Source organism: Dipteris shenzhenensis, chromosome 14 (assembly GCF_047967505.1).
Source record: "Dipteris shenzhenensis isolate YYH24624 ecotype China chromosome 14, Dip_SZ_1.0, whole genome shotgun sequence".
NCBI lineage: Eukaryota > Viridiplantae > Streptophyta > Polypodiopsida > Gleicheniales > Dipteridaceae > Dipteris > Dipteris shenzhenensis.
In genome coordinates, this window is record NC_141609.1 from 6534041 (window position 1) to 6550922 (window position 16882).

The following is a 16882-nucleotide window of genomic DNA, read 5'->3' on the forward strand; positions in this document are numbered from 1 at the left end:
TGGTTGAACAAAAATAAAAAAATGAAAAGCAATATATTGGTATAGAAATGAAAAGCAATATATTGTTATTTTCTAATTGTGAAATTCAGAAATGAAAAGCAATATACTTGTTATTGTCTAATTGTGACCGTCAGGCCAAACCAAGCCAGTATTTGAAATAGTGACTGTCCTAAACCAGCCCAGTGGTTGAAATTGTGACTGTGTCCTAAACCAGCCCGGTGGTTGAAATTGTGACTGTCCTAAACCAACGCGGTGGTTGAAATTGTTTTGTTTTGCTAGTACTTTATTATATATGATTGTATTAAACCAACCCAGGGGTTGAAATTGTTTTGTTTTCCCATAGATTGATTAGTTTAATTAGACCGCGCTTTTGCACATACTATATTTTGTTTTGTTTTCCTCATAGTAGTGCAGAAAGGGGGGGCGCATGTTGGGTCAGCAGACGGATTGTATCTCAATTTTATGGATTAGAATCTTGAAATTTCAATTAGGCAGAGGAGATTTGAGCATTGGAAGCCCTGGTACATCAGGAAACTCAAAGATAGGAATGTTCATTGTTGCCAATTTGCCAAACACACATAGGATTTGACCTGTGTAGGAAAATTGTGAATGATTTGAGATCAAGTCGTATTGAGCATTGCTCCATGGGGATCGATGTCCATGTCTCCCTGATGAATGTGTAGACTGTAGGCCACCTGGATTCTCATCATGTGTCACAAGAACCACTGCACTTGTTTTTGTAAATCCCAAATGATAGATTAACCCCATACTTGGTTTTAGTATATCCTAAACAACCATTGTGCTTATTTTTAGTCATCTAATCGCACGTCATGGGATCCAATTGCATTTTCCTTGGTTGCACACAAGGAAAATAGCTCCCACAAGGTTCTCTTTAACTATTGTCAACTTTCGACCACCGAGCTGGTAAAATATTAGAAAATGCATTTGTTTATGGCCTCCCCTTTAGGCTGGTTCTCTTGAAACATAGTCAGATTTCAACCATCGGGCTGTGACCACAAATATACGGGTGACCACACACACACACACACACACACACACACACACACACACACACACACACACACACACACACACACACACACACACACACACACACACGCATGCACGCACGCACACACACAAACATGGGTCAATATTTGCTTGGGTGTAGACATTTTTGTTGAGGTTCAGGGCATTTTTTGTGTATGGGTGGAAGCACGTTAACCTAGTCAAAAAAGCATGTCCATGGACAATGCTAAGAAGCACCATTGAATATCACATTTTGGCTTTGTTTGTAAGTGAGCATAATGTTAATTGGCAGTTACACTCAGCCTAGACGTGGAGTGTCTCTCTCTTTTGAATTTGAATTGTACAACCCCCCCCCCCCTCTCTCTCTCTACACACAGTACACACTCACACATAGGCACAGGCTTCCTCCTGTTGCCTGCTCCATCACCAAGAATCCTTGTTGAGGCGGAGTATTCTCTTGTGTGGACTCTCTCTCTCTCCAATGACACAATGTATCGTTTCATACTACATTGAAGGGGCTACCACAATCTTGTCAAATCTCCTTACAATTAAGCTTTCTTGAAGCTTTGGTAAGTATGCTCACCACAGGCACCAGATCTTGATGCTCCCACTTGTTTTTCTATTTTTAAACTTCGCATTATGGAGCTGATGCAGAAAGTTGTATGGATTCTTGGTTTATATTATTCGTCGTTCAGAGCATTGCTTAGTTCTAGCCTACACTAAATTGCGGGTTTGGGGTTTACATTTGAGCTACCAATAAGGTGAGCCAATGTAAGGCAACATGGGAAGATCCAATCAACCAACAGTATGGGGCAATGTCATAAGGGATTATGAAGCTAGAAAGAAAAGAGAACAGTGCACAAGAGACAAATGCAGGAGGGAGGTTACTATATATGGAACTGATGACTTGCAAAAGCAGAGGATTATTAACAAAACTGTGCAATTTTTTGATAGCATGATGACTGGCATAGGTGCACAACTCAAGGCTGAACTTTTAAATTCAATATTGCAACATCCTCGCGTCCAATGCCTTCGTGACCTTTCATCAAGAGAAAAAGGTGATGTTCAAGCATGCCTCATTAACAATGTTCATGGTACACTGGACACTGTAAAGCAACCAGCTTCCAAAGATGAGTTGTTGTTTAAGAAAAGTGCATTGACTATGCTGATGAACTCCAATCAGTGCATTCCCCTGGCAAAGGTCTGAAGAGTACTTCAAGTTCCTAGGCGTAGCTTGTATGAGGCAAGATCTAGAGTCTATGCACGGGTTGATGATGGTAATGGACTATTCTCATTGGCTGCATGTTGAAAGCAACACCGCACTACACTAGCCCAATTAGTGATGAAATAAAAGAACTTGTACAATCATTTTGGGAGGCCGAGACGTGTGTTTCCCCCAACAAGAAGGACGTGTGTTGAGAAAGAGTTGGCATAAATATACATCAAGCACCTGATGCACCTTCTCGAGGAGCCTCAGGTATTGCCCTACTAAAGTGCATGATTGATAGCGCCTACTCTGCAACTTACCACTGACATGGTAGCTACATTATGATATGTTGATTTCCACTGTCATGTGCTATTAGGTGAAATCATGGGATGGTTTCCTCTCACCTTTGCTCGGTGCCATATGCTAGTTATAATTGTCATATTCTGATTAGCACTCTCTTCTACCAATGTCATAGGCTTCTTGGCACATAAAATGGTTGCTACCACAATCAATGCTTGCGAACACCTACAATGCTTATTAGCACTATAAATATTGGCTAGCACTTGCAATTAGCACTGTCATCTCACAACAAATGCTTGCAGATGCTAGCACCTGCACTACCGGGGTTAGCACTTGCAATGCTTATTAGCACTTTCATCTACCACTGCCAGATGCTAGTTAGCACATGCAATGCTTGTAATTGCAGGTGCTTGTTAGCACATGTAATAGCAGGCATGTGCTAACAAGAATTACTAGACTTTATGATTTGAAAATGTTTCCCTAAGTTGGACTTTATAATTTGATGGAAAATTTCCAATAATACAGTACGATTCTATAGAGCACATTTAGCATTTGTGGTCACCAGTGCGGTGGCTGAATTCTAATAATAGATAAAGAGAACCAGCCTAAAGGGGACTATTTTAGTATAGCACTTTGCAATAATACGATCCTTTTTAGGATAGCAAGGCGGAAGTGCAAGATAAGTGGTCAGGATAAGTGGTTGCTAGCAGGTCACCAACGTAGTGGTTGGTTGCACACTAGGATATTAATTGCCACCAGCGCAGTAGTTTGTTTTTATTATTACAAGATGAATGGCATGTAATACATTTGTTTAGTATTTGTGTGTGTGTGTGTGTGAGAGAGAGAGAGAGAGAGAGAGAGAGAGAGTAGCTTGTAATTAAATTGAAGAGGATTTTTTAATTTGGGGACTTAATAAGCCATTTGCAGACACAATTGGATTTAAAAAACACGTATCTAATATATTTTATGATTTGAACATGTAGGAAGGGGATTTTAAAAATCAAAACTACAACATGTATACCTAGGGAACAGGTGAAAAAATCATTGCAAAAGTATAAGAATTTAAATTATATAAGCCTCTTTTAAATATGTTCTTGCTTGCACATGTTGCATTGTGTTTCAGTGTTCTCTCTCTCTCTCTATGTATCAATCTATATATATATATATAATTAAGTATTCATGAATAAGCACCGGATGCATAGAGTGCAAGAGTGCCCCTCCCCCCCCCCTCACGCGTGGCTAGTGGGAGTCACCCAGCACCACTAGCAGTCGATTGGAGAGGCCCCATGGAGATTAGGGGCTGGGTCAACTAAGCTCTCTGGTAGTCAAATGCCAACCTAGAGTCTATGATATGTGCGATTCCAGCCCAGCGATGGAATACTCTTGGACCGAAAGATCGGAGTCTCCACAAGCCTTTTTATTGGTGGAAAGGGGGAGCAGGTTGCACGTCCAAGTAGGGGGAGGCCAGTTCACGAGACAAGTTCATCCCAACAACTAAATGGGGCCTTAATTGATGTAAAGTCAGAATGCTATAATTGAGAGATTCCAATAAACCTTGAGATATCCAGTTATCTTCCTGTTCTGATTGATTCCCTCATAACCATCTCGAATGCTTGAAGCCCACTCGGATTAGAACCTGAAGCGTCCCTGAAAGTGTGACTTGAATTGGCCATTAGTTTCTGTGAGGAGGGGATTAGTCATTCTATTTCTTCCTCTTCCGCACCCTGAGAAGCAGAAGGATGAAGAACTGCTCCCATGGATTCGTTCGACCCTCTGATCCACATCAGCTCCTGGAAAACGTCCTTCATAGCAGGGCGTTTATGGCCTTCTACCCGTAGGCAGGTCATTGCAAGCTTTGCTACTTGATTGATCGATTGCATCATGAGTGGATTCTGAGATGCTCTAAGACCAGGATCGATTACTGTAGAAAATGTGCCAGTCTTCCACCTTGATATACAGAGCACGCTCAGATTGCTTTCAGCCTCCCCTCTTTCCATTGCAACAGGCTTGAGCGAAGTTATCAACTCGAGCAAGACAACTCCGAAGCTGTAAACATCGCTCTTGTCAGTTAGCTGGAACGTCTGGAAGTATTCCGGATCCAAGTACCCCAGTGTGCCCTGCACTACGGTGGAAATATGGGTCTGATTCATCGGCACAAGGCGCGATATACCAAAATCAGAAACCTTCGGGGTTAGTGCCTTATCCAGAAGGATGTTGGAAGACTTGATATCTCTGTGAAATATTGGCGTAGAAATAGACGAATGAAGGTATGCCAATGCTTGTGCGCTTTCGAGAGCGATTGCCAGGCGACTTTCCCAGCTGAGGAATTGCCCATCTTTTCCTTTTAAATGCTCGGAGAGTGTACCGTTTGAAATGTACTCATAGACGAGAAGCGGAACTGGTGTCTCCAGACAGCACCCCAAGAGCTGCACAATGTTTCGATGGTTGATCTGTGACAGGATGATCACTTCGTTGTTGAATTGGTCAACTTCGTGCTGTTCGATTTGATTAGATTTTTTGATAGCCACAACAGTAGAGTCTGCAAGGATGCCCTTGTACACGGTGCCATAGCCTCCCCGCCCGAGTTCGAGGTGCTTTGCAAAGGTTTGAGTGGCCTTGTTGAGGTCAGCCTCGGAGAACAGTCTCGGTGTCTCTCTGCCTCGTGTTGCAGAGATGTATTCCTTGAGCCGAATACCTCCGTTCTTCTCAAAATACCTCGCTTTCCTGATTCTTGCAGTTTGCCTTCTGTAAATGCATCCGAATAGGAGGCCTGTAATGGCTATCGCAGCAGCAGTTGACAAAGCAGTAACTGAGCACAGGTGGAAGTACGAAATCAGAGCACGGCAGAGAAATACTGGAAAACTTCGAAAATACAGAGATTTCGTGGAGGACACCGCACCTGTGATGATCGTGCTGCTTTTGAAACGTTTGTCCACCTTCGTGCACCCAGTTCCGTTGCTCCTTAAAGAGACGCCATTTCCTACGGCATCGTCAGTGCAACCGCAATGAAAACTTCCCGGATCATCGTAGCATATTCCATAAGGAGGTCCCTCACAATTGTCTCGGCCTTCGGCGCACTCGTCTATGTCTACAGATCAGGATAAAAGTCCCAGCGTCGGTAACACAGCGACAAGCGAACTAACAAAATGCAAAAGCTAGCATGGCGTACAAATACTAATAACATACAGTAATCACATACTTTTGCATCCAGTTCCGTTTCGGTATCCATCTCCTTGGTAACCTTGCGTAGTGCACTGACAAACGTAACCCGAAACGGTTTTTATGTCCACGCATTGAGAAAGTTTTGCACAAGCGTATCCAGTCGTGGTGTTTACCGTGGAACAATTCTGATCAGACGACAAGGGAAGACCCCAGGAGAGCCTGATTCCGTAATGGCCCGCGCCGATTCTTCCCAAAGCCTCAGGATTCTCGTACGTGTTGGGATCAAGCACCGTCGAGAATCCGCAGTAATCTCCAAAGTCTTGATACGAAATGCCTCCTCCTGTCATTTCGATGGATTTGACTCCGTCATTTGGGAGTCCGACGGTACAGCAAGCGTAATTGTTGCAGAATGGGTAGGGCATGGAGTTGTAGCAAGGATTGTTGCAACCAGCTACCCAGGGAGTCGAATTGTTGAGGGTGAAAATGCTGAAATTCCCTGTGGAATCACAGCCAATTGCCGTGAAGATGTTTTCAGGAGAAACGATGAAAGGAGCTTGATCAGGTAGAGTTAGAGCAATGAAGCCGAGGGAGCTAAGATCGCAGGACTCGGCTTTGAAGTAAGTTGAGTTGATGACGAGGTTGGAAGTGGAGATGTTGAGCACCTGGAATGAGGCGCTGCTACTAGCGAATTGCAGGAAAGGGAGGGGACCTGGACCGTAGCTGGCGTTATCTCTGCAGGAGATACGATAATCTGGGAGGCCGCAATCGGCCTGAATTGAGAAAGGGTAAGGGATGGAGACGTTTCCACAGGTCTGGTTGGCATAGTTGCAAGAGATGGAATGATCAAAGGCAGCTACGGATGATGCAGCAGCGGAAAAACCCATCGACGTGAGGATGAAGAACGGAGGAAGAAGGAGGAGGAGGTTTTTGGGTTGCTTATTACAGAGCTGGAGAGGGTGGTGTGTTTTTGGGCTGGCCATAGAACGATAGAAACAGTATTGTCTGAGATACACTTTTGAGCTGATAGGTTTTTGGTTGACGAGAATTTAAAATACACTAGAAACATCCAAAGGGCTCTGCCGAGCAGCAAAGATGGCAAGGGGGCGTAGCGGCGAAGGCCTTGGGGAGGTGACTTCACTCTTCGACTGAGGAAGTGGAGGCGGGTCGGATGTTGATCAAGCCTGGCGTGGTGAGGAAAGGGCGGGAGCTAATGTCAACCAATCGAAATGTGGTGAGGGATGGAAGGAGAGGGGATGGCGAAGTGAAGAGGGGGAAAGAAGGGAAACAAAGGGGTTGAGCAAGAAGGGAGCGATCAAGGAAGGGGGAGAGGCATGGGAGGGCAAGGGAGGGAGGGAGAAATGGCTATGGAGGTTGTCTATGGCGGATGCAAAGCTCAAAACTGAAGACGACGAAGAACTCAAACAACAGCAGAAAAAAGCCTGCAGCTGCTGAAAGAAGAAGACGAAGAAGAAGAAGTACGAGTGGCCTCTATGAAAACAAAAAGATAGTGATGATCATGCTGGCCACATTCAATTCTTTGAAATAACAAAACTCGAGATGGAAAAATCGACAAGAGTGCTTAATTGGTTGACCTAAGTCAAACACATAGACCACCATTAGTCGATCATGCTAAACAAACATCCTTGCTAGGTTGGAAGCACCACAGGTTGCCAATTGGGCTGATTACTTCTGCACGTAGATGAGGGAAGACATCAAGATGCAGGATGAGGTCTTGGGCAATCCGATGCTATATATGCCCGTGCTTTACCACATGTTGTTAAAAGATGCATGCCCCATGATCTCTGGAGCGCTCTAAGGTGGATGGAACCTATGTGGAAACATGATGAAGAGAGTGCTCATGACATGTACCTCAAGTCAATTAGGTTCCAAGATAGATTAGCTTGGACTCATAAAGAGAATCTTGAGTGTATGTATATTTCAACAATACAAGAAGCCTTCTTATATAGAGAGAGCCCTTAGAATATTCAACACTTTTGTCCACATCTCTCCTTGTGATGTACTTGATTCACATCTTCACGTCATGTAGTCCACATCCTAGGGTGGCTACTTTAATACATTCCTACACCATACCTTTACCTGTAATCTATGTGCACATGGCACCATATCTCAACACCTCCCCTTGGTGACATGATTAATTTGCTACTGCAAGGTGGTCAAATGTGAGTTACAGATACATCACCTCCCCTTAGTGCGTACCTTGCTACTTAAGGTGGTCAAGTGTGGTTTTTACATGTCAATACCTCCCCTGGTTTTTGCGTGGCGGGCATTCCATGTGAACTGCGAATTGGCGACCCTATCCAAGGAAGGCCAGGTGTTGCACAGGTCTGTGAGCCTATGTGTCTTCACCGATAGGTTGGGATACAAGAGGGTTTTTCCCAAGATGCGCTGTAGGGCACCTGGAACCGTTTGGGAGTGGAGATGCACCCCAGGAGGCGCCAAAACAGATTAGCTCTGGGTATATCTGGGGCTAGTGAGTCCTAGGTGCACCTGAGGTGAGGGTGCCAGTGGGTCAAGGAAAATCCACTGCATAGAAAAACTAAGGGCTGAGGACCTGGTCCCTCACACTTCGTATCAAGGTGTTCAGGTTTAATTACAAGAATATAGGCTAAAGGTGGAAAGGTTTTGTTTCTCCTTGCATGATGCTTTTTTCTTCCATGTGCCTTAGTGCTTTATGTGTGGATGTCATGCTTTGTGCTATGGTCTTCTCATCCACTTGTGCTTTGGGCATGCGTTTGTGCATTCATGCGTTGCTTTTCCATTTGTCGCAAATGTCTTACCATGAGATTCTTTTTGCTTCAATGGTAGTGTCTAATTGTATACAATGATTCTAACTTGAGAAACACATAGAGCTTAAAAAGGCGATCACTTTTCCTTTTTAGAGTGCGTGCCAATTCTTCCTGGATTGGAAGTTACGGCTTGTCGAAGTTTTTATGAAGAAGAGAACGCCTTTGATGATGTGGCACACAGATTCACGTGCTGAATACAAAGTGTGCCTAGCAAGGGGTTATGTGCTTAGGTGGCATTGTAGGTGATGTGGCATATTAACCAACCCTAAACCTAACCATCGTAAAATTTTAACCTTGACACGTCAAAAAATCCTAACCATAGGCCATGTAGACTTAGCTTGAGTGGCTTATCTGCCACATGGCAAAAAGCTAGGGAGAGCTTTGTTTGCAAGTCATCGATGAAAGTGATGGAGATGGAGGTTGCTCTACTTGAGGAAGCTTGGCAGCTCGCTGAGAAAAGCCCTAGAGATGACGAGACTTAGTTCAAAACACCTATTTCATTAATTTTGGACTAGTGCACTGTCCAAATTCGTTTTGTGAGATAATTTTGGATAAAGCATTTCAAAAAAAGAGGCTCTTATAAAACAAAACTTTGAGTCAAAAAGTAAGATTTTAAAAAAGCAAATTAGAAAAATTGACGTGACATGTTATTAAAACTAGAGTACATTAAAAAAAGAGGACTTCGTGTTGTTAAAAGAGACAAAAAGTAAGATTTTAAAAAATCAAATTAGAAAAAAAACTAGAGTACATTTTAAAAAAAGCATGACACATTTGTACAAGAAGTAGATCATATAACTCAAAGCCATATGGTGTTAAAAAACACCTTCCATTAGCTCAGCCTAGAAGATGTCATCTTTGTCTCTTACAATTACTTTAGAAAGCACATAAGTCTATGGAATTAAATTTCACAGTTACTTTAAATTTCTATGGAATTAAATTTCCATCACTTGACTATTAAGTCATTAGAGAGAGCATATTTCCTCAAAAGTGCCTACTATGGCATTGGTTTCATGAAAACAAGCTAACTTTAAACTTGCAGGCCATGCGTAACCAGGGCTCGCATCGCAAATCTCCTCACAACTTGTTTCGAATCTTCCGCCGACTTTTAAGCATTCAACAACTCTTCTTTTCTCTCTTGGCTTTCCTCATCTTCACCATTTTCTTCAATACAGCTTCTAGCCACCGCCATATCCTGTACAAAAATTTAACTCGTTCGCATAAGAAGTACGTGATTAAAAGAAGCAAAAAAGAAAGCTAAGGATATTCACCTCTTCTGCTGAGTTCAAATCAAGCAACCATGTGCGTAACATATCCTCCTCGAATGATTTTCCCTTCATTGGTCCATACAAAAGAGATCTAAGATAGAATTTGAGTTCAGTAAATGAAGTCGGGTAGTAAGTAGTCATTGTCTTAGAGGGAAAGTGGGAGAAGGAGAGTGAGGGAGCAATAGTGAGGGATGCACAGTGAGTTGCCCCTCCTTCAAGAGTGATAGAAAGTGAGGGAAGACGTAAAGTGAAAGATGAATATAAGTTAATCAGAAGGACTAGGACGTAAGAAATAAGAGAGTGTTTGTGGAAGGACTACGATGGAAGATTACAAGTGCACTAAGGCACGATGTGTTCGCTATGATAAGGATAAGGGTTGGAATAAAGTGAGAGAAGCATTGGAAATGCTATACTTTAAGTGAGTGGAGACTGTCCAACTGAATAAAATTTTGCAGAGCATTGGGAATGCTGTACTTTAAGTGAGTGGAGCATTGGGAATTGATACTTTGCCATGAAATATATTACAAATATTACATCATCACATATTCATATCAAAATTCTCATCACAGAAGGTTATATTTCCTAATAATCACATCATCACACATTCATATCATAAAATTGTGTGCATGAAATAAATATATAAATATCATGACTAAATGCCACTTAAGTAATAAGTCAAAAATTGGTGTATAATCAACAAAAACTACATCATGATTCATATACTACAACAAATAAATGTCAACCATAATATTCATGGAGTAAACAACATCATGAGAATATGCTCCTCATGCATATATACAAACACAACATCATACATGCATCACAACTCTTCTGATGTTTCTAGTGGAGACTGTGGCAACTCTTCTGATGCTTCCAATGGAGGATGTGGTGCTCTAGATGTACACTCAATCTCTACTTCTTCTGTAGTATGTAGTGCTTTCGGAGTAGACTTAGTATCCTCTTCCTTAAATGCAAGCGGAGGCTGTGGCAACTATTCTGATGCTTCGAGTGGAGGCTGTGGTGCTGTAGGTGTACACTGGGTCTCTACTTCTTCTGTAGTGTGCAGTGCTTTCACAGTAGACTCAGTCTCCTCTTCCTTAAATGCAAGCTCTGATATTGCTTCAGTTGCACGCTGTATTCTAATGGCAGCAATTAGGTCTCGAATGATTTCAGCCCTAAACAATTGTATATCCTCCTCTGAATATTTGAGCTCCAAAGAGTCTTCTGATGAGATTTGTGGCTTAAGTGAGAAAATTTCTTTGAAAATCAACATGCAGTTGTAGGCAACTCTCCACCCACAACTATGCCCATCTTCCTGCTCTACTACTAAACGCTTTTGGAAGTCTACCGAGTCTTTGTACTGTCCTGTTTCTCTGATAGCAGATACCAACTTCTCAATCGACCTGCTCATCATGACATATTTAAAAAACTTAGTGTGTCTATTACATAAGGTACATAATATAGAAGTAACAACAGATTAATAGAATACTTATGTTTGCACTGAGCCATGAAAGCCTGCAATCGAGTTAACAAACCAACAATAGTTGTCTTCAAGGTCCCAAACCACCAGACTCCAATGTTCCCTACATGAATAATTAAGAACCATTATTATTTAACACAATGTTGCCAGTATAAGATGAAAATAAAGGTTGCCATGATACTTACATCTCGTGATATGCCATAAATAGGACTCGCATGCCATGTAAATGCAAAGGCTGTAACCATTTACAAACATCGGCTATTGTCTTTCTACTATCGCTAAGTATAGGAGAAAGGAGGGAATCCAACTTATACACACGGTTTTGTACGGCTCTACCAAATCGTGAGATAACTATACTGCACCAACAAATAAATGAATATTAGCTTATTAGATTTAATCAAAATATTGAATTATCAAGTAGAGAAAAAGTTTGTATCAAACCTGAGAATGGCCATCATAACATTGTTATTGACCTCATTTGAAGCTCTAGAGAGGATGAAATCTCCTCTCCCCCAAATTCAAGATACTGAGGTCTATGTTGAATCATAACCCTAACATTAAAAGAGCTTCCCAATTCTTCCAATGAAGCCATGTTTATAGATTTGAGGTCTTCTATCCCCTTTGACTCTTTGATGGCATTCATTTCGCACTCCTCTGAGCCATTATCTATTTGCCTTGTGGGAGGGTCCATAATGTCACCCTTAATGATTGCTCGAATGGTACATGTTATAAATGCATAGAGATGCAAATTTGTATATGTTGACAGTGTGGTGTCATTTTGTATCTCAAAAATTTGACCAAGTACCAAAAAGCAATTGTAGCCCACCCTCCATCCACAATTATAGATGTGGCTATTCTCTTGATGTGATACCTGACATGTTATATACTCTATTTGTTGTGCCAAGTCACATTGCTGCATTACTGTGTCGATAGCACCTACTAACTTTCGAGCTGATCTGCACATCAAAACATATAACAACAGTGAATATGTGCATTGCATATCAATCTACATGTCAAGAAGTGACAACAAGTGTAGTCTATACTTACTCTAACACAGTGCCATGGACGGATGTCATTGAGTTGGCAAAGAAGCACTTCTTCGTAAGGATGTCCACGACTATCAGACTCTAATGTGAGTTGCATTATCAATAAAGAATAATTACTGTGTTTGAGACAATTCTAGCAATGCAATAGAAAAAACAAGTAGGGTTTGATGCTTATTTCTCATAATATGCTGTAAAAATATCTCGTGCGTCATTCATAGGAACGTGCTTCAACCACTTGCAAACATCCTCTATGGTTTCTTCTTTGTTGCTAAGCACTTCCGAAATACGAGGATCGAGCATATATGAAACGCTTTGTATATTTTGCGAAAAATTCGCTATAACATTACTATATTTTAAAAAAAAGTATTAGCGTCTTGGGTTTAATCAAAATAAGCAAAGTATAAAGCTAAGGAAAAGGATGCATCAAACCTGAGGATGGTTGTAATGACTTTGACATTAACCTCTTTCTTAGGATTCAAGAGGATTGAAATCTCTTCTTCACCACATTCAAAAAAATGAGGTTGTTGTCAAATTAACAACATAGCGGTGAATGAACTTCCAATCTGCTCTAATAGATTCATATTTTCATGACTCATCTTATTGAGAGAGTAGTCTACATCATAATCTTCTTCACTTGCTATGTCTTCTACATCCTCCTTCTGCTATAAAAATATAAAAAAGTTATGCGATGTACACATCCCAAATAAAGGCTTAAACAAGCAGATAAGGTTTCATACATGCTTTCATTAGAGTGAGTCTCTCCTCCGCTTAGAGCAAAAATTTAAAAAGTAAGATTTCATACATGCTTTCATTAGAGTGAGTCTCTCCTCCTCTTGGAGGAAAAATTTAAAAAGTTATGAGATTTACACATCCCAAATAAAAATAAAGGTTTAAATAATCATAGAAGTATAAAGATAGCATGCTTTCATTAGACTCAGTCTCTTCTCCTCTTGGAGGAAAATATAAAAAAGTTATGAGATTTACACATCCCAATTAAAGGCTTGAACAAGCATACAAGTATAAAGATAAGGTTTTATACATGCTACAATGTAGTCATATTTTCAGGTTGTTTCCCAATGGTAGTAATTAGACGCTGAATACTCTCAGCCAGAAATGCTAGCAGATCGGCTTATGTATATGATTCCATTTTGACTAGTAACTCCAAATCAAAAATCTCTCTAAGAAACAACATGCAGTTGTAGGCAACTCTCCACCCATAGCTGTGCCCATCTTTTTGCTCCACTGGCAGACGTCTTTTGAATTCTACTTGATCTTGTTACTCCGTGGTTGTTCTGACATCAGATACTAGCCGATATGCAGCACTGTCCATCATGACATATTAAATATATTAATATGTCATGATCATAAGATACAAAATAAGAAAGTATCAAAAATATTAAGAGAATAATTACCTTGGGGAGTTGGCATGATAGCCTTCCATTGAATTCACAAACCACAAATGGTTGAGTTCAAGGCCCCAAATGATCAGACTCCAATGTGAGCTACACGACCAGAATAAAAATGATTATTGTTTTACACAAACTTGCCAAAGAAATAGTAAAAATAAAGTTAGAGTTGATACTTACGCCTCATGATAAGGCATTAAGATGACTCGCACCCCATCTAAATTCAAAGGGCTTAACCAGGTACAAACATCTTCTATAGTCTTTTGAGGAGAGCTAAGAATAGAAGAAAGGAGAGCATCGAGCATGTAGACATGATGCTGCACTGCACTAGGAAGCTGAGAAATAACTACACTACACCAAGAAATAAACAAACGTTAGCTCATAGAATTGATTTGCATTCTACACTAGGAAACTGATATATAACTACACTGTGAATAAATAAACAAATGTTAGCTCATTGAAGTAGCAACAAATAAACAAACGTTCCCTGAGAATGGCCAAGATAACATTGTCATTAACCTCTTTTAAAGGATTGGAGAGGATTGAAACCTCCTCTCTACCAAAGCTCAAATACTGAGGTTCTCGTTTCAAAATGATCCTAACTTCAAATGAGCTCTCCATTTTATCCAATGCAGCTAAATTTGCAGAATGGGTCTCTGTCATAGCTTGTATTCTATGTTTGGGGTCATTCTGCTTTTCCATGGTGTCTTTAAAGCTCTTGTGCTCATGGGATTCTTCAATCAAATTTAGAGGTGGTTGCATTGTTAAAGTAGAAGGGAGTGCCTCCGTATTGACTTCATCCATTTCTTCTCCCTCTATTGCCTGTAAACAAAAATGAGAGATTAGATTCATTATCTTTAAATTTAAATCTTATTTAAAAAATTGTATTTAGTTGAGAAATAGAGAGTTCATACCGCTAAGTATTGTCGTAGTGGCCTTTTTTCATAACCCTGCGAGCCATAATTATCGAAGAAGGCATCATCATGTTTGTCTTCATCCACCAACCTCTCTCTGAACGGGTCATGTAAGTCCATCTTTTCATCATCATCAACTGGGACATTATGATCTTCAAGGTAATCATCCATGTCATCGGTGTCCTTGTGGTCTATCTCTTTTTCATAGCCTGTGGTTAGATCTGCTTGAAGCTGAAAATAAGCCATGAAATGCTTATTTTCAATAATATTTGTGGAGTTGCCTTTTCTGAGGAGATCCTCAAATAAATATCCCATCCTACACAAGGTGACCTCCCAACCTGCCGGTAACAAATTCTCCATCATGGTAAGCAAGAGACTCCCACTTTTTGTAGGACTTCCATAGTTGTTTTTTTGATAATGTATCGACCTGGGAATATCTTGCTCTTCTAGCATCAATCTCAAATTATTTGAATTCCCTCTTATGTTCTTTTGTAAGGAGTGATCAGGGTTGGGACTCCGCATACACAAAAAGAATGATTCAAGAGATTGAATCACTATGCCACATTCTCTCTTGCCTCTCTTTGCTGCATAAACACCACTATATATCTTCAAATCTGATGAATATGCTCGCTCTAGAGTAACCTGCATGGCTTCTTTGTCTTTTTTATCAACAAAAATGACAATGTTGCAAATTGCCACTTTGCTAATGGTGGTATATACTATTCTATCAATGAAGTTATGGATATCATCGCTAGAAACTTCATTGATAAAGAATAGTTGTGGCTTATCCCATGCTGACTCATTCTTGAAGAAGTCATCTTCTGAGATTCCCCTGAAGTTCACAATCTTTCCAGACTCTGCCATAACCTCTAGATTGAATTGAAAGCTTTGGTGCATATCTGTCGGCATCCTTATCTCACTGATTAATCTTTCCACATATGCAACCACCTGTTGTGGGATTTCTTTTCTCATATAAGAGGTTACTATTTTTGACCCATCTTCATCCTTTTTAATCCACCTGTTTGCCCATAGCTTTACCTTGGGTGTTGACAAAGAAGCTATATGCTTCACCACATTATAGTCAATGTTATAATGAGTAAGTGGAATTTGTTTCTCTGACAGCAAATACTTAATGGCACTATGCACTGCATCACGCCTCACCTGTACATTGATGCATTCTTCCATGCAGTGGTCTTTGTCTTTTTTTCCAAAAAACCATTCTTTCTTTAAAATTTTTTGTGCTGCCATGGATGCATACTTGTCAGGTAGGTACTTTATAGGCCTCCACATCCTTGCCGTCACCTCCTTCTTATCCATTACCTTTGACTTTCCGGAGATAGACAAAGGAGCTTCATAGGTCAACTGTCCACGCTCACAAGCAATGCACGTTTCAAGCATCTCATTGAACACTTCAACAGGACGAAATATGATAGAAGTTAGTCGGCATATCTGTCCCTCACCACCTTGAGGCTTGTCATACTTTCTTCTCGCTCTTGAGTTCCCCTAGGCACAACTGCACTCAAAGAAGTATAGAAGTTCGTGAGTGTGTCGATGCCTGCTTTTGTGACCTTTCGCTTCAAATCAGGATTTGGAGAACCAAATGTTGTCCATATAACCCTTGCCTTCTGTAAGACCTCTGATGTTGAGGATATCTTACGCTTTCCATGGACATAATGATTAAGTCTTTCGGACTCAATCAAATACTTGATCTCATGCTTGAATATATAGATTGTTGCAGGATAATAATGGAATGAACTTATCTTTGCAAATTGTTCTGGAGTGAGTCTTTTGACCTCCTTTGCTTCCCTTGCGATGTGATTACAAGCATAAGCCCAATGTTGACCATCAATGGGCTGGAATCTACAATGAAGGAGGAATTTCTTCTTTGCTTCCTTTAGCATATTCTCACCTTGTGCCTCTTCGCCTTGTTCATGTAGAATATTTTTAAGAGTGTCTTTAAAGAATCGACTGAAGGTTTCCTTGAAATGTGTAGGCCCTATAAATGTTATTTGATCCAGAAAACTATTTTTGGTTGGACAAAACATTATTGGGCATGAGACCACATTGCTTGCCACACGTTTCTTACCATCTCTCAAAGCCTCGTATATTTGCATTGCATAGGATATATCAAGGCTTCAGCTATTAGTAAAGAGAGCTGCAGCTTCCACATCTTTGGCATTCACAAACCACGTCCTTTGACCCCAGATAACATCATCATCTGTAACTGCTTCATTAAGACGTAGATTAAGATTTTTGATTGATGTGA

At 40.7% G+C, this 16882-nt stretch overlaps 1 protein-coding gene across 1 annotated transcript in view; it reads right to left on the minus strand.

Annotated features, from left to right (window-relative positions):
• Positions 1-3807: 3807 nt before the first annotated feature.
• LOC147894123 (uncharacterized) overlaps positions 3808-16882 on the minus strand; it is a 44537-nt gene continuing 31462 nt past the window's right edge. Inside the window, exons 4-6 of the mRNA XM_087384647.1 lie at positions 5736-6718; positions 5436-5624; positions 3808-5345 (exon numbers count right to left, since the gene is read on the minus strand). Coding sequence (XP_087240773.1) covers positions 4234-5345; positions 5436-5624; positions 5736-6718 — 2284 coding nt within the window. The 3' untranslated portion in view covers positions 3808-4233. The remainder of the gene's footprint in view (positions 5346-5435; positions 5625-5735; positions 6719-16882) is intronic.